Genomic DNA, 26,555 nt, shown 5'->3' with positions numbered 1-26,555 from the left:
TCCATGTAATTTAAACATCTCTATGGAACCCCCATGTTCCCATTTTTGCAGCCATTCCCCCATCCAAGACTTACTGAACGTTGCTCTGTGTGACTATGACCTTCACTGGAGGTGGATAGCTGTGACACAGTCTAGCCTGAAGACAGTAGCAGGTGTCTTGCAAGGGGTGGAGGCCTCACACCTCCTCCACCTTTGAAAAATAGCAGCTGGGAGGGAGGAGCAATGCAGGGCAGTACAGAACTAGTCAGCACAAGCTCTGCTTTCTGTTTTTTTGTTTTTTTTGTTTCCATTAAGGTTCAGCTTTACAGTTTATGGACAGTTTCTAAGATTATCTACATTTCTTTCCTCTCCTACTTAATAAGCATAGTTGGTCAATATTATGAGTCATTGCAAGTGATATGCAAATTTAGTAGCTTGGAAATGGCCCAAACAAAAGTAGCTGCTGTAGCATTTGATTGGTTCCTTAATAATTAGCGCACAATTAGAATAATATTTTCATAATCATCTCATTGACCGTCCCTGTTCTCTTATAGAAGAGATAGCACTCGGAAGGGAAGCTAACAGTGTATATTTCCACCCTTAGAGCCCTTTACAGTAAGAGCAAAGACAGATGTTAGTGCCAGACAGGAGAGGAGAGTACACTCCTACAGTAATCAAAATATTTCTAATAATAGTAATAATAAATAGATTTCCCTTGATTACATGGAAAGTGCTCCCCCCACAATATGCGGCAATCGCAGATTCTCCAGTCCGGCTCGGAAGTTTCAGCACATGCCCTATAAGAAGACACCCAGCGTATAAGACGACCCCCGACTTTTGACAAGATTTTCCTGGGTTACAAAGTAGTCTTATATGCCAGAATATACAGAATATGGCTAAAAGTTGTAAAGGAAGGCTGCTGCATACACACTCACCCACCCAACAAAGGGGTGCAGGAAATCTTGGCCAGCACCAGTAACAGGTAAAAAGGAAAATCCCGCTGCACCAGTGTTTATGGTGAAAGTAGAAAATCTTTATTCCATAATCCAGCATCACAGCATACAGATAAAAACCTAAATACACTAAAATAAATAAATAAAGGCAAAATCCTCATTAGTTATTAACCCCTTACCCTCCCCTCCCCCACAGTTACAGAAATAAAACATTTGTAAAAAAAAAAACAAAAAAAAAAAAAAAAAAAAAAAACCATAAATAGTTACCTTAGGAACTCAACTTTTTGAACATGTATTACTGTTATTTTTAAAATAAGGACTTGTAATTAGTAATAAGGTATAAAAAAAACATACATTGGGTACATAATTTAAATGTTATTATAACCGGGACAAATACACAAATAAAATGTGTGGGTTTTATCAACAGTAGCAAGTTTTTTTTAAACTATAATGGCTGAAAACTGAAATTGAATATGATTTTTTTCTCAATTTTTTCCTATTGTTCCTGTTAAAAGGCATATAAAAGAAAATAATTCTTAGCAAAAAGTACCACCATAGGAAAGCCCAATTTGTGGCAAAAAAAAAATCTATGTATAGATCATTTAGGTGGGATATGTAGTGAAAGTTATAGCCGAATGAATGGGAGGAGCACTCAAATGTGAAAACTGCTCAGACCCATAATGGGAACACAACCTGTAGTGGTCAAGTGGTTAAAGGCTATCGGATTTCAGCCTGCTTGGACTAATATTTTTGTGACAGGATGTATACATTAAGCTGTGACAAGTTTTTCTCGTCATGTCACCCATGTCACACTCTCGTTTCTTGGGGAAATATTTTGCTGACTTTCTGTATTTATTTAGCAAATGTCTGTTTTTACGGTTCTGCATGGCTGCTATCGGGGAGGGACGATCTTTACTTTCAAACAACTGCACTGTATTGTTCGTGCGTGAGAAGCTGCTCCGCACGTGGGCTTCAAGAATAACATGGAACTGCGTGGTTTCAGGGCACGGCTAAACATTTGTAAATTCCTCAAATACTGTACACCGGTCATGAATAGGCCTCTTTGTCCCGAGAAGGCAACAAAACATAGTCCTGTATCTCAATTCCTAATGCCAGCTTAGCTTTCATCTAAGGGCTGGTTCACATGGGGTTCTGGGGATGTCTCATTTAGCCAATGCTAAAGGCGTACCTGTTGCCTCCATCACATTTTGAGCCCCCTAGGGGGCATGGAAGCGCCAAAGTTGCCGATCCTGGATGCTACATGTAGATTCCAGGACAAGACAACAGCGTTTACATGAACGATGAGGAACGTTGTAACCCTTGTTTAAAAGCAATTTTTATTCAGCTGAATGGTCAGCACTTGAGCGATTAACGCCATGACCACTGCAAATGCCATGTTTAACGCCTGTGTAAACAGGCCCTAAGGGCCCGTTCATACTCGGGCAATTAGCGGGTGTTTACTGCTAATCGCCAAGCTTTTTAAAGCACTAGCGCAATGTTAACTATATGGCAGTGATTAGAGCTGGACGCAAAACGCGATACATGCAGCATTTTTTAGTTTTTGAGTGATAGCGATTGCAATGTATTTCAATCACAAATTGCGAGCGCTCAAAAAATGCAAAAATGTCCAGTAATTTTTTTGCGTTAATCATGTAAAAATCGCCAATGCAAAAATGTGAGCTCTAATCACTAGCGGTTTGCGTTTGTAAGTGTGAATGGGCCCTAACAGCAGACAAACACGAGATGCAGTCCTTGCTGCGCCAAACTGCCGCCTCTAGCCTTTTTCTCTTACATCAGTTAAAGGGAACCTAAACTGAGAAGGATATGGATTTTTCCTTTTAAAATAATACCAGCTGCCTGACTCTCCTGCTGATCCTGTGTCTCTAATACTTTTCGCCACAGCCCCTGAACAAGCATGCAGATCAGGTGCTCTGACTGAAGTCAGACTGGATTAGCTGCATGCTTGTTTCAGGTGTGTGATTCAGCCACTACTGCAGCAGGACTGCCAAGCAAATGGTATTGTTTAAAAGGAAACATCCATATCCCTCTCAGTGTAGGTTCCCGTTAAATAAAAGAAGATCTTCGGTAATCAAGGAATAGAAGTGATAGAGGCCCTTCAGTACAACACACAAGGCTCACAGGCTGAATATGGCCCGCCTCGTCTCGAAGTAAAAAAAATGGAGGAAGTGGAAAGCACCAACCTGTACTGTACATGACCACAGCAAAGTGGAAATTACAACACAGTAGGACGTCCAGGCATTACGCACATGTACCCTCCCTATCGCCTGTTGCGATTGGTTGCATAGAGGAAGTGTCTAGAGTTGGCACGCATGCACATGATGCATTTAAAAGCATCTTTGCCCTTCCTATTCCATACCATTGAAAGCTACTTTTTACACAAATTAGCTGTTTGGTGCTGCCACCCACCTGTCTGGGCATCCTACAATACAAATGTAACTTCCAGTGTGCTGTGAGCGCACTCATGGAATGAAGTATACAGCACAGGTTGGGGCTCTCAATTTCCTACCCTCTCTATTACTTCAGATGGCATCATGCTGCCTTCCCATCCAGAGTAGTACATTGGTGCAGTGGGCGCATTCAGGTATTGCACCAGACGTTTTAGGGTGCCAATCCGAGACTCCCCCCTGTTAAATCTTGCAACTTAGACTGGCTTTCAGATTTTGGTCTATTGTGTGATTGAGTTTGACACCCCTGCATTACAACAAGGCAGTGGTATGGTACAGAGGTAGTGACCGCACTAGTAGGGGCCCTCCTTCAACCGCTTTATTAGCTCTTTATTCGTTTTTGGCTAGTAATGATCACCTCTAACCATTACAGGACTGTTCTCCTCCCCAGCCTACAGCCCTCTGACACTGCAGATGTCCTTAGTCCTTAGATTTGGTGCACAATATTCATTGTTATGTATAGAGCGCTTTGGGGGGCCCAATGTAAGACTCGTACTGGGGCCCAGTGCTCTTAAGCTACACCACTGCAAAGGACACTTTGTAACAGCGAGATAATATAACAACGATAACACCTAAATAAATAGATCACCTTTTTTTAATATACATTTTAACTCCAAAGTAGCAAGCAGGGCTAGATTTACCATAAGGCACTGTAGGCACGTGCCTAAAGGTGCATAATGATGGAAAGGTGGCTCCCTCCTTTCCCCCTCCTTCCTTTCCTATACAGAGTGCCGAGCAGAGCATACATGAGAGGTTACTCACACAGCTCTCGGCATTCCACTGATGAGATCCCCTTTATGGCCCGTACTCACGGGCAACAAAAACTGCATGTCGCTAGCACACAGGAGCGTGTGCGCGACAGTTCGGCGACAGCTCGTCGCCACGTCCCTCCGCATACACACTGCAGAAGAGGGACTAGTGGCGCGACGGAAGCTGTCGCCGACGTTCCTCCTCCTCGCCGGAAACTCAGTGCGCCGGCTATGGGGTTGCTGTCGCTAGTCCGCATCCACACGCGGACTAGCGACAGTTGCGGCGAAGTTGCGGCGGCAACTGTCACTAGGCAATTGACCAGTTCAATCGCCTGGTGACATCAGCGACGAGCGACGGTTTGGGGTGCGCGCCCGTGCAACGCCTTATACTCACGGGCGACCTGTCGCCGCCACACGCGCACGCCGCGTGTTGCGGCGACAATTGTAGCCCGTGAGTATGGGCTATTAGTCGGAGGCACGTCTAGCTACTTAATGCTGAGGGTACCTCTGGCTACCTAATGCTAAGGGACACCCGTAATTACTTATGACGGGCAAAGGAAGTATGACAAGAGAAGTGACAGCTGTGCAAGCGGTTCGGCTGGGCTTTGTAGGTTCATGGAGGGCTAGGTCTAGGCTCCCAGGACATCTGTGCCTATAGGCTCCTCTGATGTAACTCTGGGCCTAGTAGCAAGCCATACAGTACAATCAACAGGAACAATATAAAACACTTGGGGCCTGATTCACAAAGCGGTGCAAAGTGTTTGCACGCGAGTGAAAACCCCTTTATCACGCCTAAACTCAGTTTAGGCATGATAAGAAGAAACTCGCGCGAATTTTTTGCGCGCAAAGTTTTGCGCGCAAAGCTCCCATTAAGCCCTATGGGACTTTGCGCGCGCGCGTACGCGCGGTAGCTTCGCGCGAGTTAGAGCACTAAGCGGTGATAACTTTGTTAGTGCAAAGGTTGTCACGCCTAAAGTCTTTTAGGCGTGATAACTGAGTTATCACCGCTTTGTGAATCGAGCCCAAGGAGTCTACTCATACATAGCATTGATGCCACACCTTGTCATCAATCTGCAAATTACATGAAGCTGCCACATGTGCTTCACATAATGCAAAGCTGTAGTAAAGGATACTGAAAACAGGCGTTGATACCAGGAAGTTATTATTTATTGTATTTATAAAGCACCAACATATTACGCTAGATAAATGGGTTAACATACAAGGTAGGACAAACAAGGAGCTCCCCAGAAAACAAGATCATGCAAATATCTTTGATAACAGTTGTTAAGAGTTTTGGTTCAAAATAGAGTCTGTTCTAGTCCATTAGGGCTAGTTCTCACTAGGCGCTTTGGTAGTGATTTGCTGATCGCCGGCGATCAGAAAAAGCAGTTTTTTTCACTGTACAGGAAAGCGATTTAGAAGTGATTGCATTTTGTGATTCTATAACACTGAAATGCAATCGCTCCAAAAATGCTGCATGCACCATCAGCAAATCATTAATCACTGGCGATCACTACAGTGTGAACACTACCATTGACTTGCATTAGCAGCAGCATTTTGCTGATTGCCAGTGATCAGCAAAACACTGAAAAATCGCCCAGTGTGAACTAGCCCTTAGCGCCCATTCACACCTAAAATTGCTAAACACTAGCAATTCGCGTTCGCGTTTTCAGCGGGTGATTTTTCCGTGATTTAACGCGGAAAAATCACTAGACAAATTAGCGTTTTTGGAGCGATCGCGATTAGCGGTTCTATACATGCTAATTACAATCGCTCCAGAATCGCCGGCAAAACGAGGCAGGTAACGTGTTTGCGATTAGCGATAATCACAAAATGCCCGCAATCACGGCAGAGAGAACACAGCCATAGGCTAAAATAGCACAAGAATTTTTAAAAAATGCTAGCATTTTGCAAAAAGCGGGAGTCGCGCAATTCACACTTAAGTGTGAATTGGCCCTAATGCTGGATACACACGGTGCGTTCGCGCACTTCGATTTCCCGCTCGATTCCCGTCGATTTGTTTATTTCCAACATGTCCGATTTGTATTTCGATGGATCGTTAGGTCGATTTGGCATACTTTGCATGCGAATCGACCTAACGATCCATCGAAATACAAATTGGACATGTTGGAAATAAACGAATCGACGAGAATCGAGCGGGAAATCGAGTGCGCGAACGCACCGTGTGTATCCAGCATTAGAGGGGTGTCAGACAGTGAGATTGCATAATCAAGCTGGAATCACTACAATGGAGAGCCCTGCTAGAGGTTTACAATCTAAAGGGTGGGCTGGGGGAGTTCAGCCCATGTCCCATACCTTGTGGCTGTCTATTGCTGCCGAACTTTAGGAACAAGTGTCTGCCCATGCAAAATTCTATAGAGAAAATGACACCACAGCGCCATTCCAACAATATACCACTATCAAAATAGAGATCATCAACCAGCCTGTGATATTCAGTCTATTAACTCGAGAGCACTGCAAAAAACAGCTGCTGCGCATCAATAAGCTGGAAACCAGTGGAATCTATTCTGTGGATGCACATGTAATGTGTGGACTAAAGTCTGTAGTTTACAGTCATATCAAGTAGTGTGTTGTCGGCTGGCCTGGACTCCTGCAGTGTCCCACAGTTCCCCAGTCACCTCACACCCTATCTATGATTACCATCCGTATTACTACCGGGCACTCCTGTGCAGAGATCAACAGGTGAACACACACTGAATTAGCTCACACTAAGGGCTCGTTTCCACCATAGCGAATCCGCATGCGGCGACGAGATGCGGATTCGCTTGTTACACTGAAGTGGCCGTGGCTGTTTCCACATGTGCGGCGTGCGGGAGCGATTTGGCGGCGGGCCCAATCTGCACGATGGGACCCACCGAATTCACCTGCGTCGGGAATCCGTGCGAATCGCCGCTAATGTATTTAATAGTAAAAACGCATGCGTTTGTTACATGCGTTTTTACCCGCGATTTCGCACCTTTTTCAATGTTATTTTGCCCTGGCAGTGTCATGGTTAATTTCGCATGGCACCCTGCCATGCGAAATCGCGGGTAAAAACGCATGCGGAAACGCATCCGCATGCGTTTTTACAAGCGTCGGAATGCCGGCGAAATCGCGTCGCAACAGTGGAAACGAGCCCTAAAGGTGGCCACACACCATACAATCTTTTAAATATCTGTTCAATTCAAGAATTGCAATCAATTTTTCTAACTGATTGTAACATTTCAAAAATCTGACAAATGTACCACACAACTATGTTCAATTATTCCCCCAATTATCATAAAAATGATTGGAAACTCTGAGAAAATTGCTCGGGTGTGTATGTTAATAAATTGACAATCTAACACACACCATGCAATCTTTAGAAAAATTGAAGAAAAACTTCCAGCATTCCGGATCGATTGAAATCGAAAAAATGGGAAATCCATTTTTCAGTCGAATTTAAAAAAAAAAGCTTTCGATTTTTTTCGGGAGATCCGATCAAATTTATCGAATTGACGTAAAATCAGATCATTTTATTGTATCGTGTGTGGCCACCTTTAGGCTCGGTCCAACTTGCACCGGATCAGCAGGGGCGACGGAGTAATGTCCGCTCTGATGGTCTGGCTGTAGCCCAGTGCAGATGCGTTACCCCCATAGGCTATATGAGGGAACACATCCACCTGCCTGGGATTATTGTGCACTGCACAGAAGTGGGCTCCACTTACTGCAACAAATCCCATGGATGGATTGCAGAGTGACACGCGTGAACGGCTCCTATTTATAAAACTGTCAGTTTAGCAATGAGTGGAGAACGGACAAAAAATGTCATCTCTCCGCTCAAGTGGGATCCTAATGCATTTCGTCTGTTTTGGACCCATCAGGGGTTAACAGAGCGTAATGTGTGCCCCCCATATACAGGTTGAATTAACCATTGAATCTCACTTTGGTTTTAACCAGGGCCGGCGCTACCATTAAGGCAAAGGAGGCAGCTGCCCCAGGGCCCCAGAGCTTGTAGGGGCCCCCAGTGGCTACAAGAGGAAAAACAATTTTTCAAATCGGCCTTATAGTTTTTGAGAAAATCGATTTTAAAGTTTCAAAGGAAAAAAAAAATACACATTAAAAAACCTGCCGACTTTAATGGTTAATAGAAAATCCACCTTAAATGCTAGAAACCCTAAATTTGCAGGATATGTTAAGAAGATCATTAGGAATAAGAGGAAAAAACTATTTTTCAAAAAGACCTTATAGTTTTTGAGACAATTGATTTTAAAGTTTCGAAGGAAAAAAGTATACTTTTAAATGCGGTAAATGTCACTTTTAGTAGCAAACCTAACGGTAGTGTAATTTTACATGCATCAAACGAAAGCGCAATAAATTTCCTGATGGGGTTTCCAGGGGGTCCATACGCAGCCGCAGCGCTTTGGCCAGGGATCGCTATACAGCCGCAATATGGCTGTATGAAGATCCTTGGCATTTTTTCCTATTTTCCCAATTTTTTTTATGTTTAGCGTGTGGGAATTTTTTTTTTTTTAAATTATGTGGGGTCCCACCTCCTGAAACTTTTTAAACTCTTGTCCCCATGCAGGCTGCGATAGCCAGAATGTGGAGCTCCGACTGATTGGGACTTCACACCCTGTTATACCAGCTGCAAAAAAGGTCCCCTAATGCCGATTTTTGTTCCGGGGTATATGTTGGGGGCCCCCCAGGTTTATTTTGCCCTGGGGCCCCATTGTTGCTTAAACCGGCCCTGGTTTTAACCCTTAGCCCACTGGGGTCTAGGCTAACCCCATAACACAAGAGCACACTACAGACAAGATAATCTAATCACATCAATAAAAAAAATATATAATATACATTGATACACCTATAAATTGAAATTGAACGGCAAACAGCAAAATAATGTCTGTCAGCCATAATACACCAGGTCCACAAAGTAAAGTAAGTGGACCCGAGCGAAAACAGTAACATGGTTGTTAGATTATTATGAATTACTGGTAGATTAAAGCGAGAGTGTCACCATAAAAATCAAATTTCAACAGCAATTGGTCTGAGTGTATTAAGTGATAAAGGCCTCGATTCATAAACAGCAGTGCGATAAACAAAATCTTGTCGGGAAAATACCACACTCGGTATTTTCCAGCAGGGATGCTCGGATGTGCCTCATCCACGAATTCGGCAATCTGCGTGGTTGCAAAACAAAATCCGCATTCGGCCCCGCCGCATGCGGATTTTCGTCCGCGTCCACGCAACCACGCGGATTTTCTGCCGTGAATGGCCTAATCACGCGTGGATTCCCGCCCGGAGGCGGATTTTCTTTTAACGTTAATAACAAAGCCCCCATACATGCTACAATCCCCCAAATTGCATGGATTATCGAGGTGATAAGGGGCAACATAACTTCAACATAAAAAATTCCCCAAATTTTTTTTTTCTAGAGAAAATGGATTTTAAAGTGAAATCAACACTTTAAATGGGGCTATTAATTGGTAATAAGTGGTTTTAAAAAGGGATATACGCGTTCCAAAGGGATATACGAGTTCCAATGGCACTTGGCGGCGAAGGTACCGCTGGAGGAGGATGAGTGGCTGACGCCAAAAAGGCCCCAGAGAGGTTTTTGTAATTTTTTTTTTGGTTTTTTTGCAGCAATTAGCAATGACATCGCAGCAGAGTTGTCAGTGGACACGGGCAGTGTGAACGCAGAGTGCAGTGGTGGTAGCGACTGAGTCAGGAGAAGGACTATGCGGGCGGTCAGTTCAGCAGCACAGAAGGACCACGGCAACATACTGGTGGTAGTAGTAGCAGCACAGCGTCATAGTGCTGGCCAAAAAATTAAATGCACCCGGTGACCCGGGCAGTGTGAACGCAGACAGAGTACATTGGTGGAAGCGACTGAGTCAGGAGGAGGAGGACAATGCGGGCGGTCAGTTCAGCAGCAGCAGCACAGAAGGACAATGGCAACATACTGGTGGTAGTAGTAGCAGCACAGCGTCATAGTGCTGGCCAAAAAATTAAATGCACCCGGTGACCCGGGCAGTGTGAACGCAGAGTGCAGCAGCGGGAAGCGACTGAGTCAGGAGGAGGAGGACAAAGCGGGCGGTCAGTTCAGCAGCAGCAGCACAGAAGGACCATGCCAACATACTGGTGGTAGTAGTAGCAGTAGCAGCACAGCGTCATAGTGCTGGCCAAAAAATTAAATTCACCCGGTGACCCGGGCAGTGATAACACAGACAGAGTACATTGGTGGTACCGTGGTAGCGACTGAGTCAGGAGGAGGAGGAGGACAAAGCAGGCGTTCAGTTCAGCAGCAGAAGCAGCAGCACAGAAGGACCATGGCAACATACTGGTGGTAGTAGTAGCAGCACAGCGTCATAGTGCTGGCCAAAAAATTAAATGCACCCGGTGACCCGGGCAGTGATAACGCAGACAGAGTGCATTGGTGGTACCGTGGTAGCGACTGAGTCAGGAGGAGGAGGAGGACAAAGCGGGCGTTCAGTTCAGCAGCAGCAGCAGCACAGAAGGACCATGGCAACATACTGGTGGTAGTAGCAGCAGCACAGCGTCATAGTGCTGGCCAAACAATTAAATGCACCCGGTGACCCGGGCAGTGTGAACGCAGAGTGCAGCAGCGGGAAGCGACTGAGTCAGGAGGAGGAGGACAATGCGGGCGGTCAGTTCAGCAGCAGCAGCACAGAAGGACCATGCCAACATACTGGTGGTAGTAGTAGCAGCACAGCGTCATAGTGCTGGCCAAAAAATTAAATGCAACCGGTGACCCGGGCAGTGTGAACGCAGAGTGCAGCAGCGGGAAGCGACTGAGTCAGGAGGAGGAGGACAATGCGGGCGGTCAGTTCAGCAGCAGCAGCACAGAAGGACCATGCCAACATACTGGTGCTAGTAGTAGCAGCACAGCGTCATAGTGCTGGCCAAAAAATTAAATGCACCCAGTGACCCGGGCAGTGATAACGCAGACAGAGTGCATTGGTGGTACCGTGGTAGCGACTGAGTCAGGAGGAGGAGGAGGACAAAGCGGGCGTTCAGTTCAGCAGCAGCAGCAGCACAGAAGGACCATGGCAACATACTGGTGGTAGTAGTAGTAGCACAGTGTCATAGTGCTGGCCAAAAAATTAAATGCACCCGGTGACCCGGGCAGTGATAACGCAGACAGAGTACATTGGTGGAAGCGACTGAGTCAGGAGAAGGAGGACAATGCGGGCGGTCAGTTCAGCCAGTGGGCACAGTACAAGGTCACTGAAGGATGCAGTGGGCACAGCAGTGGGCACTGGATATACAACTAGGTCACTGAAGGATTCAGTGGGCACAGTACAAGGTCACTGAAGGATGCAGTGGGCACAGCAGTGGGCACTGGATATACAACTAGGTCACTGAAGGATGCAGTGGGCACAGTACAAGGTCACTGAAGGATGCAGTGGGCACAGCAGTGGGCACTGGATATACAACTAGGTCACTGAAGGATGCAGTGGGCACAGTACAAGGTCACTGAAGGATGCAGTGGGCACAGCAGTGGGCACTGGATATACAACTAGGTCACTGAAGGATGCAGTGGGCACAGTACAAGGTCACTGAAGGATGCAGTGGGCACAGCAGTGGGCACTGGATATACAACTAGGTCACTGAAGGATGCAGTGGGCACAGTACAAGGTCACTGAAGGATGCAGTGGGCACAGCAGTGGGCACTGGATATACAACTAGGTCACTGAAGGATGCAGTGGGCACAGTACAAGGTCACTGAAGGATGCAGTGGGCACAGCAGTGGGCACTGGATATACAACTAGGTCACTGAAGGATGCAGTGGGCACAGTACAAGGTCACTGAAGGATGCAGTGGGCACAGCAGTGGGCACTGGATATACAACTAGGTCACTGAAGGATGCAGTGGGCACAGTACAAGGTCACTGAAGGATGCAGTGGGCACAGCAGTGGGCACTGGATATACAACTAGGTCACTGAAGGATGCAGTGGGCACAGTACAAGGTCACTGAAGGATGCAGTGGGCACAGCAGTGGGCACTGGATATACAACTAGGTCACTGAAGGATGCAGTGGGCACAGTACAAGGTCACTGAAGGATGCAGTGGGCACAGCAGTGGGCACTGGATATACAACTAGGTCACTGAAGGATGCAGTGGGCACAGTACAAGGTCACTGAAGGATGCAGTGGACACAGCAGTGGGCACTGGATATACAACTAGGTCACTGAAGGATGCAGTGGGCACACAAGGATGTCACACTGTGTAATGAGATGCTCATATGCCAGCGAGCGAGCAGTGGGCACTGGGCACGGCACAAGGTCACTGACAGAATGAATGAACAGCGCTGGCAGAGAGTGGCGGCGCCGGCGGTGTGACTGGCTGCCTGCAAATAGTACAAGTTTATAACTGTCACTGGAATATGCAAGTGAACACTGCAGCTGCACTAACCTGCCTGCCTGCACTACACACAGATAATCCCCACTCCCACTACACTGACTACACTGCAGCACTGAACCTGCCTGCACTACACACAGTTAAATAATCACTAGACTCCCACACTCCCACTACACTACACTGACTACAACTAACTACAGCAATCACACACTGACTAGCTAACTGTGTACAGTATAAGAGCAGTGTTAGCAAAAAAAACGCTTTGTTTTTAACACAATAAATGCACTTGCTCAAACAACAATGGCCTGGAGATAATCCTCTCAGCACCACAGTCTAGCAAGGACAGAGCTTTTCCATCATGGCCGCCGCTTTATATTCAGGAGGGGAGGGCATAGCTCCCCTCCTGTGATTGGTTGCTAGGGCCTGGCTGGGGCACTCTGATTGGCCTGCAATGTGTCACTTCCGCATAGTTTGACGCATTTCCGCAAACCACGACTTCAGCACCGGGTTTCACGAGCGTGAATGCGGATTTCTGTCCGCATTCACGCGAAGCCGAAGTAGATTTTCGTTGTTGAAAATCTATTCACGGCTTAGCGTGTCCGAGGCGGAATGCGTCAAAATGGTCGTGAATCCACGCGTAAGCGTGATCACGACCTGGCGGTGAGCACCACTGTTTTCCCGGTCTGTGTGCTAATTCATAAAGATTTCCCCAGCTGCCCTTGGAGGTCGGTAAATTACTGCAGCCCATTGAGCGGTAGAGTAGAGCAGTATCCCGATTCCCTCTTTGCCCTGCAGAAATGAATCACACAGACGGCTCTCTCTGGCTTTCCCACTGATGACTCAGACAGATGAGTCACACAGTCTTTCCCAGCCTGCATAAATTACTCACACAGACGGCTCTTTCCACTGATGACTCAGACAGATGAGTCACACAGTCTTTCCCTGCCTGCTGAAATGATTCACACAGAGGGCTCTCTGGCTCTCTCCACAGAGGAATCAAATAGACTTCGGCTCTCTGCACTTTGCATTAATCAGAGCTGTCAGAGCTGTCGGTAACTTGTTAAGACCTCACCAGAGGTGTCGGTAACTACCGCCAGGCTTACCGCTTGTTGAAGGCTTTATGAATTGACATTTGCTGACAATTTACTGACATGTTGTCGGTAACTGCAGCCAAGTCAGTAATTTATCTCCCTGGTCGGTAATGTCAGCTTTTCATGCGGTAACAGCCTTTATGAATTGACATTTTGCTAAGTGGTCGGTAAAGTCTGCTGTTTCCAGCATTACCGCATGAGGTAATGCTTTATGAATCGAGGCCAAAGATGCTAATCCTGCATTCAAAACTTTCTCTGCTGTTATGATTTGGCGTTATCACATACTTAAGGAGCACTGGCCCTTTAGTAGTCAGTGTCAAACAGTTGCATGCTGGGGATTCTTTTCATCTATAATATATTCCTCCTCTTCCCTGCCAGCTGCTTATCTGAAATCGGATCCCCTGCTCACTTGTGTTTACAAGCAAGGCTGAGGTGACTCAGCGATTGGAGGAGAAAGAAAAAAGTAAAGGGCAGAAATGACATCACGAGTTAGCCTTAACTGTGGGCAAAAGACATGGCCCCCACCAGGAACAGAATTATCTTCATTTACTATATAACATTTACTGAAATCAAAACGTGAACAGTACAATACATGTGTTATGTAAGTAGATCAAGTACCGGTATTTATCTACTTATATATGTGTTTTTTTTCCCTAGCATAGTATGGCTGCTCCTTCTGCTTTAAAAATAAAAATCCTAACCTTGAATGAATAGACCAGCTACGCATCATATCTAATAACCTGATACACTTTGTACAAATATAAAAATATTCAAAACTACAAATAGTCTCAGATATCACCAACTCAGCGCTCTGCTCCCTTCTCTCTTCATTAACGAGTGCAACTGAGTATCTTCCAACTACAAACCAATACATCTACCTACCAGTTGGAGAATTCACCACCAACACCTCTGTGCATTTTCCTAAGTAAAAAATTCCAAGAAAACCACAGCATGAGCAATATCTCTTACATTAACAAGCCACTGAAGAAGCACCATCACTGGTTGGGAAACGTACAACAGGGTGCTTACTGTAATGATTACTCATGTTATAATCTGGAAGGACAATGTGAATGACACGTGATGTGTTTTCATACTGCTGTTATAATATGGCCTTGATTGTTAAACACAAGTAGGCCACCACACAATGATTGTGTCCTCAACCACTTTATTGATCTGCTTTTAAGAATCACATCAAGGTTTTTGTTACACGTGTTGTCACTAGTCCATATTGCAACTTTGCATTCCATAGAGCATATGTAGGCATACATGGCCTACTTTGTGTAAATTGCCCAACCATGACAAGGCATTAAACATTGATATATTATATGGGAAGAGAGCAAGTGTTTTATATTGTTCCTGTTAATTGTATGGTTTGCAGCTTTTGACTTTTAGTGGATACCATAAAGTTGATCTGCCTTTATATTACTGTAATCATTGCATTTTCCCATTGTTACTATGTGTTCCTTTATAACCTTGTTTTAATGGCTGAGTTTCTGTAGCTCCTATTCCTCAATATCAAAGAACATTGTTTGGGTAATTGTAGGTCTTTGTCACTTATTTATACTGTAGGCAGCCAACTGGGTTTACTCTAGCATTATTATAGATATACAGTAGATTAAAGACCGATCCCTTTAAAAAAACAAAAAACCTGTTTGGACAGATATGTAGGACTGACTGCTAACATCATCATTTTGCACTTTTTTTAGTCATGAAAATAGTATACATAAAAATATATTGATTAGGGCTCCACCTACTGGTATGACTGGGAAGCTTTGTAAGTCTAAAAAAATGCCTTGTTTTGGCACAGTGCAGTAAAGATAAGATAGAGAGTGGTACAGCCTGCTAATGATCACTGAAGATATTTTTCCTCGTTTTTTCTGCCCCTGCAGACATCACTGCATGCTTGTTCTCACCTCCTATTTATCTGATAAATATGCATTTGCCCTGCCAAATCTCTGAACAGGCACAATCCTAACTAGGGTTGCCGCGATATACCGGTATTACGATATACCGCGGTTTGATTGTGCACAGTAACCATACCGTGCACAATCTCGTTTTACCGGTTTTAGGGGCGGGGCGACCGGGAGGCGGGGCGACGTAGTGGCGGGAATGCGACGCAGCAGCAAGCGCACGAACAGCGGCGGTGATACAAATACTCACTTGCAAGCAGCCAGCTCCGTCCTGAACGATTTACTGGCTTCATTATACTTCCTGTTCTTGCATCACATTTTTTTGAAACAGCGCCCCCTGGGTGCTATTACAAGATGATGCAAGAACAGGAAGTAGAATGAAGCCCTTACATCGTGAAGGACCTTGCTGCCGGCAAGTGAGTATTTAGCCGTGCTGCTGCATCTCCTCTCCCTCCCGGCTCTCTGTGCTGCTATTTCTAGCTACACCTATCCCTGGCTACCTACTACTGCCAACACCTGTCCCTGGCTACCTATGCTGCGGCCACCTATCTCTGGCTACCTATGCTGCGAGCACCTACTACTGCCAACACCTGTCCCTGGCTACCTATACTGCGGCCACCTATTACTGGCTACACCTATCCCTGGCTACCTATGCTGCGGCCACTTACTACTGGCTACACCTATCCCTGGCTACCTATGCTGCGGCCACCTACTACTGGCTACACCTATCCCTGGCTACCTATGCTGCTGCCACCTACTACTGGCTACAGAGGGGGGCCCGGGTCCAAATAATTGTACAATATCGTATACCGTAATACCGTCATACCGTGGTATTTTCATTTGACGGTTATCATACCGTGGAATTTCATACAGTTGCAACCCTACATCTTACTCATACACACAGCATTGTATATTTTCCACAGTGGTTTAAGGTGAACACTGAACAATTCACATTCCAAGAGCATACATTGGCAGATAGTGCAGCTAATTCGATCATCAGATAGATCCCTCTCTGATCGAATCTGATCATAGAGGAATCTATTGCTGCCACACTTCTGCACGCAGATTTCCAATACATTTCAGCATGAGATCTATTGGAAATGTCTGCTTCCCCCTCCACCTGCCAGGCTCCCGAGGTCTCCCCCATCTATGTGTACCTCCCGGGCTGTGCAGAGTGCTGCAGGTTCACTGCTCACCTGTCCGTTGGCACTCCTCTTCCTATGTCCTTCAACTATCCCTATTGCTGCTGGGGTGCTTGTACCCCGTGACCCAGCCAAATGTACTGATGTCACTGGTTACAGGTGCCCCCAGCGGCCATGGAGAAAGAAGCGGAACACAGCAGGGCGTGCATCGGGGGACAGGTGAGCCTGCCCAGCCCAGGGGTATATTGGGGCAGACTGTCCGGGGGCCAGTTGGGTCCATTGCTAATTGGGAAATAAAACGCCACTACCAATGCATAGTGGTGAACACAAATTTTGCATAGACGTAATTTCACATCAAAATGTGCAATTTCGATGCAAAACCGTAACACAAAATGTCAGGAAAAATCGTTATTAACTTCATCTGTAATTGTAATCATTAGTAATTTCGTGTAATTTTCACATAATTTTGTGCCGTTAATAGCAATACATGCTAATGCCACTAAAATTTGCTACATATGTTAACCTCCTTGCCGGTTATCCCGAACTCAGTTCGGGGTAACCTGCGCAGGAGGATTTCTCAGGCCCCCCTGGGCTGATTTGCATAATTTTTTTTCCTACACGCAGCTAGCACTTTGCTAGCTGCGTGTAGTACGCGATCGCCGCCGATTCGCCGCTACCCGCCGCGCCGAGCCGCCCCCCGCCCCAGACCCCTGCGCAGCCTGGCCAATAAGTGCCAGGCAGCGCTAAGGGGCGGATCGGGATTCCCTCTGACGTCACGGCGTCCATGACGTCGGTGACATCATCCCGCCCGGGCGCCATGGCGACCGGGGAAGCCCTGCAGGAAATCCCGTTCTCAACGGGATTTCCTGCATACTCTGATCGCCGAAGGCGATCGGAGTGGGTGGGGGGATGCCGCCGCTCAGCGGCTATCATGTAGCGAGCCCTGGGCTCGCTACATGATTTAAAAAAAAAATTAAAAAAAAAGTGCGGCTCTGCCTCCTTGCCGGATTTTTTAGACCGGCAAGGAGGTTAAGGAGAATAGTGAGTACAAGTAAAAAAATAAGAATTTTTCAAAAATACCTTGTAGTTGTTGAGAAAATCGATTATAAAAATGCTAAGGAAAATGGTTTTTAAACTTTTTCTGAATTTTGCATTTTTAAAACTGATTTTCTTAAAAACTACCATGTCTTTGTTTCACTTGTACCCACTATGCTCCTTAAAGAGGCTCCTTAAAGAGTAACAAAATTTTCAGCCTCATTTTTCTATCCTATAAGTTCCTATACCTGTTCTAATGTGGTCTGTCTTACTGCAGCCTTTTCTAGTTGCACTGTGGCTGTATTTTCTCTGTTATATACAGGGAGTGCAGAATTATTAGGCAAATTAGTATTTTGACCACATCATCCTCTTTATGCATGTTGTCTTACTCCAAGCTGTATAGGCTTGAAAGCCTACTACCAATTAAGCATATTAGGTGATGTGCATCTCTGTAATGAGAAGGGGTGTGGTCTAATGACATCAACACCCTATATCAGGTGTGCATAATAATTAGGCAACTTCGTTTCCTTTGGCAAAATGTTTCAAAAGAAGGACTTGACAGGCTCAGAAAAGTCAAAAATAGTGAGATATCTTGCAGAGGGATGCAGCACTCTCAAAATTGCAAAGCTTCTGAAGCGTGATCTTCGAACAATCAAGCGTTTCATTCAAAATAGTCAACAGGGTCGCAAGAAGCGTGTGGAAAAACCAAGGCGCAAAATAACTGCCCATGAACTGAGAAAAGTCAAGCTGTCATGTCTTGCAGACATCTTTCATTAAAATGGGTGCTAATCCATACAGGATTTATCCTGTGTTAGAATGAGGTAGGACAGCGCCACCTATTGACCACTGCATTACATTGTTCTCAGTTAAGTTCAGCCTTTCTGTTACTCCTCCTCCTCTGTGACCTCATGCACCAGACAAGAAGGGAGTAGCCTTCTAGAAGCTGCCATTTTCACATGCTCTCTGCTGAGGAATCTTCTCCGTGCTTCCACTAAAGGCTGCATAGCCGGTAAGGCATTCTTTCTTACTGTTTTCTATGAATCTGCATGACTAGTACTAGCTGTAGACATGTATTGTGTGTTATTTCTGTGTAGGCAGCTAGTTAGTAGTTCAACTGTATAGTGAGGCCTAGTCAGCTATCCATGCAGCCATGTTGCTGTGTGCACTAGTCTATCTACTGTATGCTGATATGTGATATGTTTATATGCAGTTCATGTACTTATTGCATCATTTCTGTTATTTGTTCACAGTTTCACACCAACTTACTTCAGCTCATTAAAGCTACAGATCATACCTGGTCTCAATTTATTGAGTAGTAGGAGGGTGTTTATCTGCCTGCTAAGCTCCATACACGCCCCAGGGGTACACGTGGTAGTGAGGACAGGATAGTGAAACGGCTGCTACCCGCGAGTGGAACCAGACCGGCTAGCTTCCCAGCCAGTGAAACGCTGCTACCCAGTGAGTGGAAAATAAGATACTGACTACAGAGACAGCTATACTACCACGCAGCTACGTGCATATCAGTACGCAGCAGTCTCTACACAGTCAAGATCCTTAACAGCAGCATCATGTCAGAAAGCCAAACTTCTTCTTACAAGACAAGGTCTAAAGTCAGTCGCTCTACAAGATCCTCATCAGTCAGCAATGCGGCCGCCATTGCTCGCGCAGAAGCTGAAGCTGCAAAAGCACGTGCTGCCTTCGCAGAGCAAGAGATGCAGCTAAAGCTGCAACAAGCGACACTTGAAACTGAAAGGGCAAAACAGCAAGCAGCACTAGAGAAGCTCTCAGCACAGAGGGAAGCTGCTGCAGCTATTGCCAAAGCAGAAGCCTTAGAAGCACTCATCCACCCAGACGACGAAAGACACAGCAGGCCAGCCAGCCTTGATCTCGCCCATCAGGATCCCCTGCAGCGCACTTCAGATTATGTCCATCGACATTCCAGAATGATCGACTCTTTCCTGTCAATGGAAGATGCTCAACGGGACCTCATCGACAGATCTCATCAAACTCAATTCACAGCCCAGACAGAAAACCAGAATAAGCCTCCAGCCAGCAAGCCAGAAGTCAATATAGAAAATGAACTGATTTCAGAGCACCTGCCACCACGTCCGGAACTTCAACCGGCACATAACGTTCCAGGAACTTCTCCTTACACGCCAAATAGGTATGAGACATTTCGACCAAAACGAGAGACTACTGACAGGTATGATTACACACCACTTTCTCACTATGGCAACACACCACCATCTTTCCCTGCTCCTGCTCAAACCAGCATGGACATTGTTAAGTTCCTCACACGGCGTGAGCTGGTTGCCAAGGGACTTGTGAAGTTTGATGATCACCCTGAGAGTTATAGGGCCTGGCGGTCCTCCTTTAAGAACACAATTAAAGATGTTGAACTGTCCCCTAGTGAGGAGATGGACCTCTTAGCTAAGTGGCTAGGGACTGCATCTGCTGAGCATGTAAAAAGAATCAGGTCCATTAACATAAGAAACCCAGCAGCTGGACTAAAAATGGTTTGGGACAGACTTGATGAATGTTATGGTTCAGTGGAGGCTATAGAAAACTCTTTGTTTAAAAGGATAGAAGATTTCCCTAAAATAGCTTCCAAAGGCTTACAGAAACTCAGGGAACTTAGTGACTTGTTAATGGAACTTCAGGTAGCCAAATCTGAAGGTGATCTGTCAGGCCTTGCATATTTTGACACTGCCAGAGGTGTTAACCTCATAGTACAAAAGTTAACCCCTGGCTTACAAAATGAGTGGGTTAAATGTGGTTCTAACTATAAGAAAAAATACCATGTTTCATTTCCTCCATTTTCTGTGTTTGTAGACTTTATACATGATCAGGCTAAGATAAGAAATGATCCTAGTTTTGATTTTGCACTAACATGTACTTCTGTTCCAGGTCTTCCTTCACACAAAGCTTCAGTGGCAGTTCACAAGACTGAACTGTCTTCCCCAGACTCTCCCCACAGGTTTGCTGGCTCCTCCCAGGCAGCAAACAAAGTTAGAGACCCTGGTAAGCAGTGTCCTATACACAGAAGGCCACATTCTCTGCTGAAATGTAGGGGGTTTAGAGAGAAACCCATTGAGGAACGTAAAGCCTTTCTTAGAGAGAATAGCATCTGTTACAAGTGCTGCTCATCCACCACTCACTTTGCCAAGAACTGCAAGTTTAGTGAAAATTGTAAAGAATGTGATAGCACAGATCACAACACAGCACTACATCCTGGACCAGCTCCATGGACTTTACAACATACTCACAGCACAACCGAGCATGGCGGGGAGGAGGGTGACACTCCTACAGTTACATTAGAGGTCACTCCACAGTGCACAGAGGTCTGCAAAGGAGCCACAGGTGGAAGATCCTGCTCCAAAATGTGTCTAGTCCAAGTCTACCCAGCAGAACAAAGGGAGAAAGCAGTAAAAATGTATGCCATCCTAGACGATCAAAGCAATGGGTCTCTAGCCCACCCAACCTTCTTTGATATGTTCAATGTTAAAGGCCCCAGCTCTCCATACTCACTAAGGACTTGTGCAGGAATTGTGGAGACGGCGGGGAGAAGAGCATCTGGCTTCCAGATCGAAGCTATAGATGGAAGCATCTGCTTGCCCTTACCAACTCTAATAGAGTGCAACCAGATTCCTGATCATAGATCTGAAATTCCTACTCCAGATGTCGCATTACATCATGCACACTTGAAGCGTATAGCCCACCTGATCCCAGAACTTGATCCACAGGCTAAGATAATCTTGCTACTCGGGAGGGATATCCTACGAATCCATAAAGTGAGAAAACAAATAGATGGTTCCCATGATGCTCCTTATGCTCAGAAGCTAGACCTAGGATGGGTCATAATAGGTGAGGTCTGCCTAGGGCGTGTGCACAAGCCAGATACAGTTCATAGTATGTTCACAAGCACACTAGCAAGTGGGCGCCCCTCACTTTTCCAACCATGTGTCAACAACTTTCTCATAAAGGAGCTACCATGTGCCTCCCATCTACCTTGTCCCTTCACAGATGTCTCTAGTGACAATGATGCCTGTGACAGTGACCAAGACCACTTAGGATGCAGAGTCTTCCAGAGGTCAAAAGATGATAATCGGGTAGCATTATCTATTGAAGACAAGCAGTTCTTGGAAATAATGGAACGAGACTTTGTGAAGGACAGCACTAACAGTTGGGTTGCACCCCTTCCTTTCAGAACTCAGAGAAGACGCCTACCTAACAACAAAGTACAAGTGCTTAAACGTTTCTCTTCTCTCAGACGTAACTTCCAAAGAAAGCCAGAAATGAGAGAACACTTCTTTTCTTTCATGCAGAAAATATTTGAGAACAATCATGCAGAGATTGCCCCACCCCTTAAAGGTCCTGAAGAATGCTGGTACCTGCCAATTTTTGGAGTATATCATCCAAAGAAGCCAGGTCAGATCAGAGTAGTGTTTGACTCTAGCGCCAAATTTGAAGGCATCTCCCTAAACGATGTGCTGCTGACAGGCCCTGACCTGAATAACAAGCTACTGGGGGTACTTCTCCGTTTCCGCAAGGACACTGTCGCTCTGATTGCCGACATCCAACAGATGTTTCATTGCTTCCTTGTTAAGGAGAAGGATAGAAACTTCCTCAGATTCCTCTGGTTTAAAGACAATGATCCTTCAAAGGACATCATAGAGTATCGCATGAGAGTGCACATCTTTGGGAACAGCCCCTCACCTGCAGTTGCTATATATGGACTCAGACGTTCTGCTCAAGAAGGAGAGAGAGAATATGGGTTGGACACAAGACAGTTTGTAGAAAGAGACTTCTATGTAGATGACTGTTTGAAATCATTACCTTCTAATGACTCTGCAATCAGTCTCCTCAAAAGAGCCCAAGACATGCTTGCCTGCTCCAACTTGAGACTTCACAAGATTGCTTCAAACAGCAAAGAAGTTATGGAAGCCTTCCCTTCTGAAGATCATTCTAATGACCTAAGGGACTTGGATCTGGGGTCAGAAACTTTACCAGTCCAACGTAGCCTTGGACTTCTCTGGGACTTAAAATCTGACACCTTCACCTTTCAAGTTAGCAAGGAAGAAAAACCTTTTACTCGCAGAGGTGTCCTATCTGCAATCAACAGCCTATATGACCCTTTGGGATTTGCGGCTCCTGTCACTATCCAGGGTAAGGCCTTGCTCAGAGATTTAACCCGTGAAACTACTGACTGGGATGTTCCATTGCCTCCTGACAAGAAGAATCTGTGGGTGGAATGGAGAAACTCTCTAGCAGCTCTGTCTAGCCTTAAAGTTGCACGCACATATGCTCCTGTGCCATCTACAGATGTCCAAGATCATACACTTTGTGTATTTTCTGATGCTTCAGTTAAAGCCATATCTGCTGTCGCTTATCTTAGAACCATAGACATTAAAGGACAATGCCACATTGGCTTTGTTATGGGCAAAGCAAAACTTGCACCACAGCCTGAGCACACGATACCCAGACTTGAACTTTGTGCAGCAGTCCTAGCTGTTGAAATGGCTGAGCTAATCACATCTGAGATTGACATTGACCTTAAAAAGGCTGAATTCTACACAGACAGCAAAGTAGTCTTAGGCTACATCAACAACGAGTCCAGACGATTCTATGTTTATGTCAACAACAGGGTGCTGCGGATTAGGAAATCCACCAGTCCAGAACAGTGGCATTATGTGTCCACTGACAACAATCCTGCGGACCACGCTACAAGAGCTGTTGCAGCAAGTCATCTCAAAAATACAACTTGGTTCACAGGTCCTGCATTCTTGTGTAATTCCACTCCAGCAGTTCACCAGAACAACATGTTTGAACTAGTGGATGAAGACTCAGACACTGAGATCCGTCCACAAGTGTCTGCACTTCACACAGTGACACTCTTCAAGTCCTTTGAATCTCATCGCTTCAAGAGATTCTCTACCTGGAAATCACTTGTTAGAGCCATTACCTGTCTAGCTCACATAGCCCGATCTTTTCAAAGAACCAATTCGAATGATGCTAAGAAGTGTAAAGGTTGGCACCACTGTCAAGAGGTATACACCATAGCAGAACTCCAACACTCCAAGAACTTCATCATTCGCACTGTACAGCAGGAAATCTACACCAAAGAGATTGCCTGTATCACTAACAGCAAGTCTATCCCTAAAGACAGCTCTTTAAAGAAACTTGACCCATTCCTTGACAAATACGGTCTCCTGAGAGTAGGAGGTCGTCTTAAGCAAGCAAGTCTAGAGCCTGATGAAAGGAATCCTCTGATAATTCCCGGTCATCATCATGTTACAAGATTGATTGTACAACACTACCACATCCAAGTCAAGCACCAAGGAAGACTGTTTACAGAAGGAGCTTTACATACTGCTGGATTGTGGATAGTTGGGGCAAAGAGATGTGTGAGTAGCATCATCTTCAGTTGCATCACATGCCGTAAACTTCGTGGTATGCTACAAACACAGAAGATGGCTAATCTGCCTGCTGATAGACTCAGTATGGATCCTCCTTTCACCAATGTTGGACTTGACGTATTTGGGCCTTGGTCCGTCACAGCACGTCAAACTAGAGGCGGTCAAGCAAACAGTAAACGCTGGGCAGTCATATTCACCTGTATGACCATCAGAGCTGTTCACATTGAAGTCATTGAATCTATGGATACTTCAAGCTTTATCAACGCCCTTAGACGTTTTATTGCAATCAGAGGTCCTGTGAAGCACATTCGATCTGACAGAGGCACCAATTTCATTGGAGCTGCTAAAGAACTACAGATCTCTTCCAATATTGATGCCAAGGCTGTGGAAAGATACCTGAGTGATCAGGACTGCACTTGGACTTTCAACCCACCTCACTCCTCTCACATGGGTGGAGCTTGGGAAAGGATGATCGGCATAGCCCGAAGAATCTTGGATTCCATCTTTCTACAAGCAGGAACTGCAAGACTCACTCACGAGAGCCTGGTAACCTTCATGGCTGAAGTCACAGCTATCATCAATGCTAGACCTCTGACTCCAGTTCTTAGTGATCCAGAAGAACCATTTCTTCTCACTCCTGCAACCCTCCTTACCCAAAAGACTGGGAAAGTGAGTCCTCCTCCTGGTGAGTTCAGCACTAAAGACATGTACAAACGTCAATGGAAACAAGTGCAGTGCCTTGCTGACACATTCTGGGACAGATGGAAGAAACAATACATCTCTACTTTGCAACCACGGAACAAGTGGCAGACTGCAAGGCCCAACCTGAAACCCGGAGATGTTGTACTTCTAAAGGACTGCCAATTGCAGAGAAATGAGTGGCCTCTAGGACTTGTCACCAAGACGTTTCCAAGTGAGGACGGAAATGTCCGCAAAGTAGAAGTAAAGGTCTGCAGACAGCAAGAGACCAAGTTGTTTCTCAGACCAGTGTGTGAACTCATTCTCCTATTATCCCCTACTGAATGATGGTGGTATCTGTTGATACCAGACGGGGAGTGTCATGTCTTGCAGACATCTTTCATTAAAATGGGTGCTAATCCATACAGGATTTATCCTGTGTTAGAATGAGGTAGGACAGCGCCACCTATTGACCACTGCATTACATTGTTCTCAGTTAAGTTCAGCCTTTCTGTTACTCCTCCTCCTCTGTGACCTCATGCACCAGACAAGAAGGGAGTAGCCTTCTAGAAGCTGCCATTTTCACATGCTCTCTGCTGAGGAATCTTCTCCGTGCTTCCACTAAAGGCTGCATAGCCGGTAAGGCATTCTTTCTTACTGTTTTCTATGAATCTGCATGACTAGTACTAGCTGTAGACATGTATTGTGTGTTATTTCTGTGTAGGCAGCTAGTTAGTAGTTCAACTGTATAGTGAGGCCTAGTCAGCTATCCATGCAGCCATGTTGCTGTGTGCACTAGTCTATCTACTGTATGCTGATATGTGATATGTTTATATGCAGTTCATGTACTTATTGCATCATTTCTGTTATTTGTTCACAGTTTCACACCAACTTACTTCAGCTCATTAAAGCTACAGATCATACCTGGTCTCAATTTATTGAGTAGTAGGAGGGTGTTTATCTGCCTGCTAAGCTCCATACACGCCCCAGGGGTACACGTGGTAGTGAGGACAGGACACAAGCGTACAGCTGCCAAGATGCCACTTGCCACCAGTTTGGCCATATTTCAGAGCTGCAACATCACTGGAGTGCCCAAAAGCACAAGGTGGGCAATACTCAGAGACATGGCCAAGGTAAGAAAGGCTGAAAGACGACCATCACTGAACAAGACACACAAGCTGAAACGTCAAGACTGGGCTAAGAAATATCTCAAGACTGATTTTTCTAAGGTTTTATGGACTGATGAAATGAGAGTGAGTCTTGAAGGGCCAGATGGATGGGCCCGTGGCTGGATTTATAAAGGGCAGAGAGCTCCAGTCCGACTCAGACGCCAGCAAGGTGGAGGTGGAGTACTGGTTTGGGCTGGTATCATCAAAGATGAGCTTGTGGGGCCTATTCGGGTTGAGGATGGAGTCAAGCTCAACTCCCAGTCCTACTGCCAGTTTCTGGAAGACACCTTCTTCAAGCAGTGGTACAGGAATAATTCTGCATCCTTCAAGAAAAACATGATTTTCATGCAGGACAATGCTCCATCACACGCGTCCAAGTACTCCACAGCGTGGCTGGCAAGAAAGGGTATAAAAGAAGAAATACTAATGACATGGCCTCCTTGTTCACCAGATCTGAACCCCATTGAGAACCTGTGGTCCATCATAAAATGTGAGATTTACAAGGAGGGAAAACAGTACACCTCTCTGAACAGTGTCTGGGAGGCTGTGGTTGCTGCTGCACGCAATGTTGATGGTGAACAGATCAAAACACTGACAGAATCCA

General features: G+C 45.6%; 2 protein-coding genes across 4 annotated transcripts in view; both read left to right on the top strand.

The window, feature by feature from the left end:
• LMNTD1 (lamin tail domain containing 1) overlaps window positions 1-26,555 on the top strand; it is a 249,695-nt gene that overhangs the window by 47,168 nt on the left and 175,972 nt on the right. The gene's annotated exons all lie outside the window — the stretch shown is intronic.
• On the top strand, window positions 19,051-25,748 carry LOC137564143 (uncharacterized). The gene is made up of 2 exons (XM_068277584.1): window positions 19,051-25,421; window positions 25,663-25,748. The coding sequence occupies exon 1, from the start codon at window positions 19,257-19,259 to the stop codon at window positions 25,128-25,130; it is 5,874 nt and encodes a 1,957-aa protein (XP_068133685.1). The 5' UTR covers window positions 19,051-19,256; the 3' UTR covers window positions 25,131-25,421; window positions 25,663-25,748.

Source organism: Hyperolius riggenbachi, chromosome 3 (genome assembly GCF_040937935.1).
Source record: "Hyperolius riggenbachi isolate aHypRig1 chromosome 3, aHypRig1.pri, whole genome shotgun sequence".
Taxonomy (NCBI): Eukaryota; Metazoa; Chordata; class Amphibia; order Anura; family Hyperoliidae; genus Hyperolius; species Hyperolius riggenbachi.
This window is presented reverse-complemented; position numbering and strand designations above follow the sequence as displayed.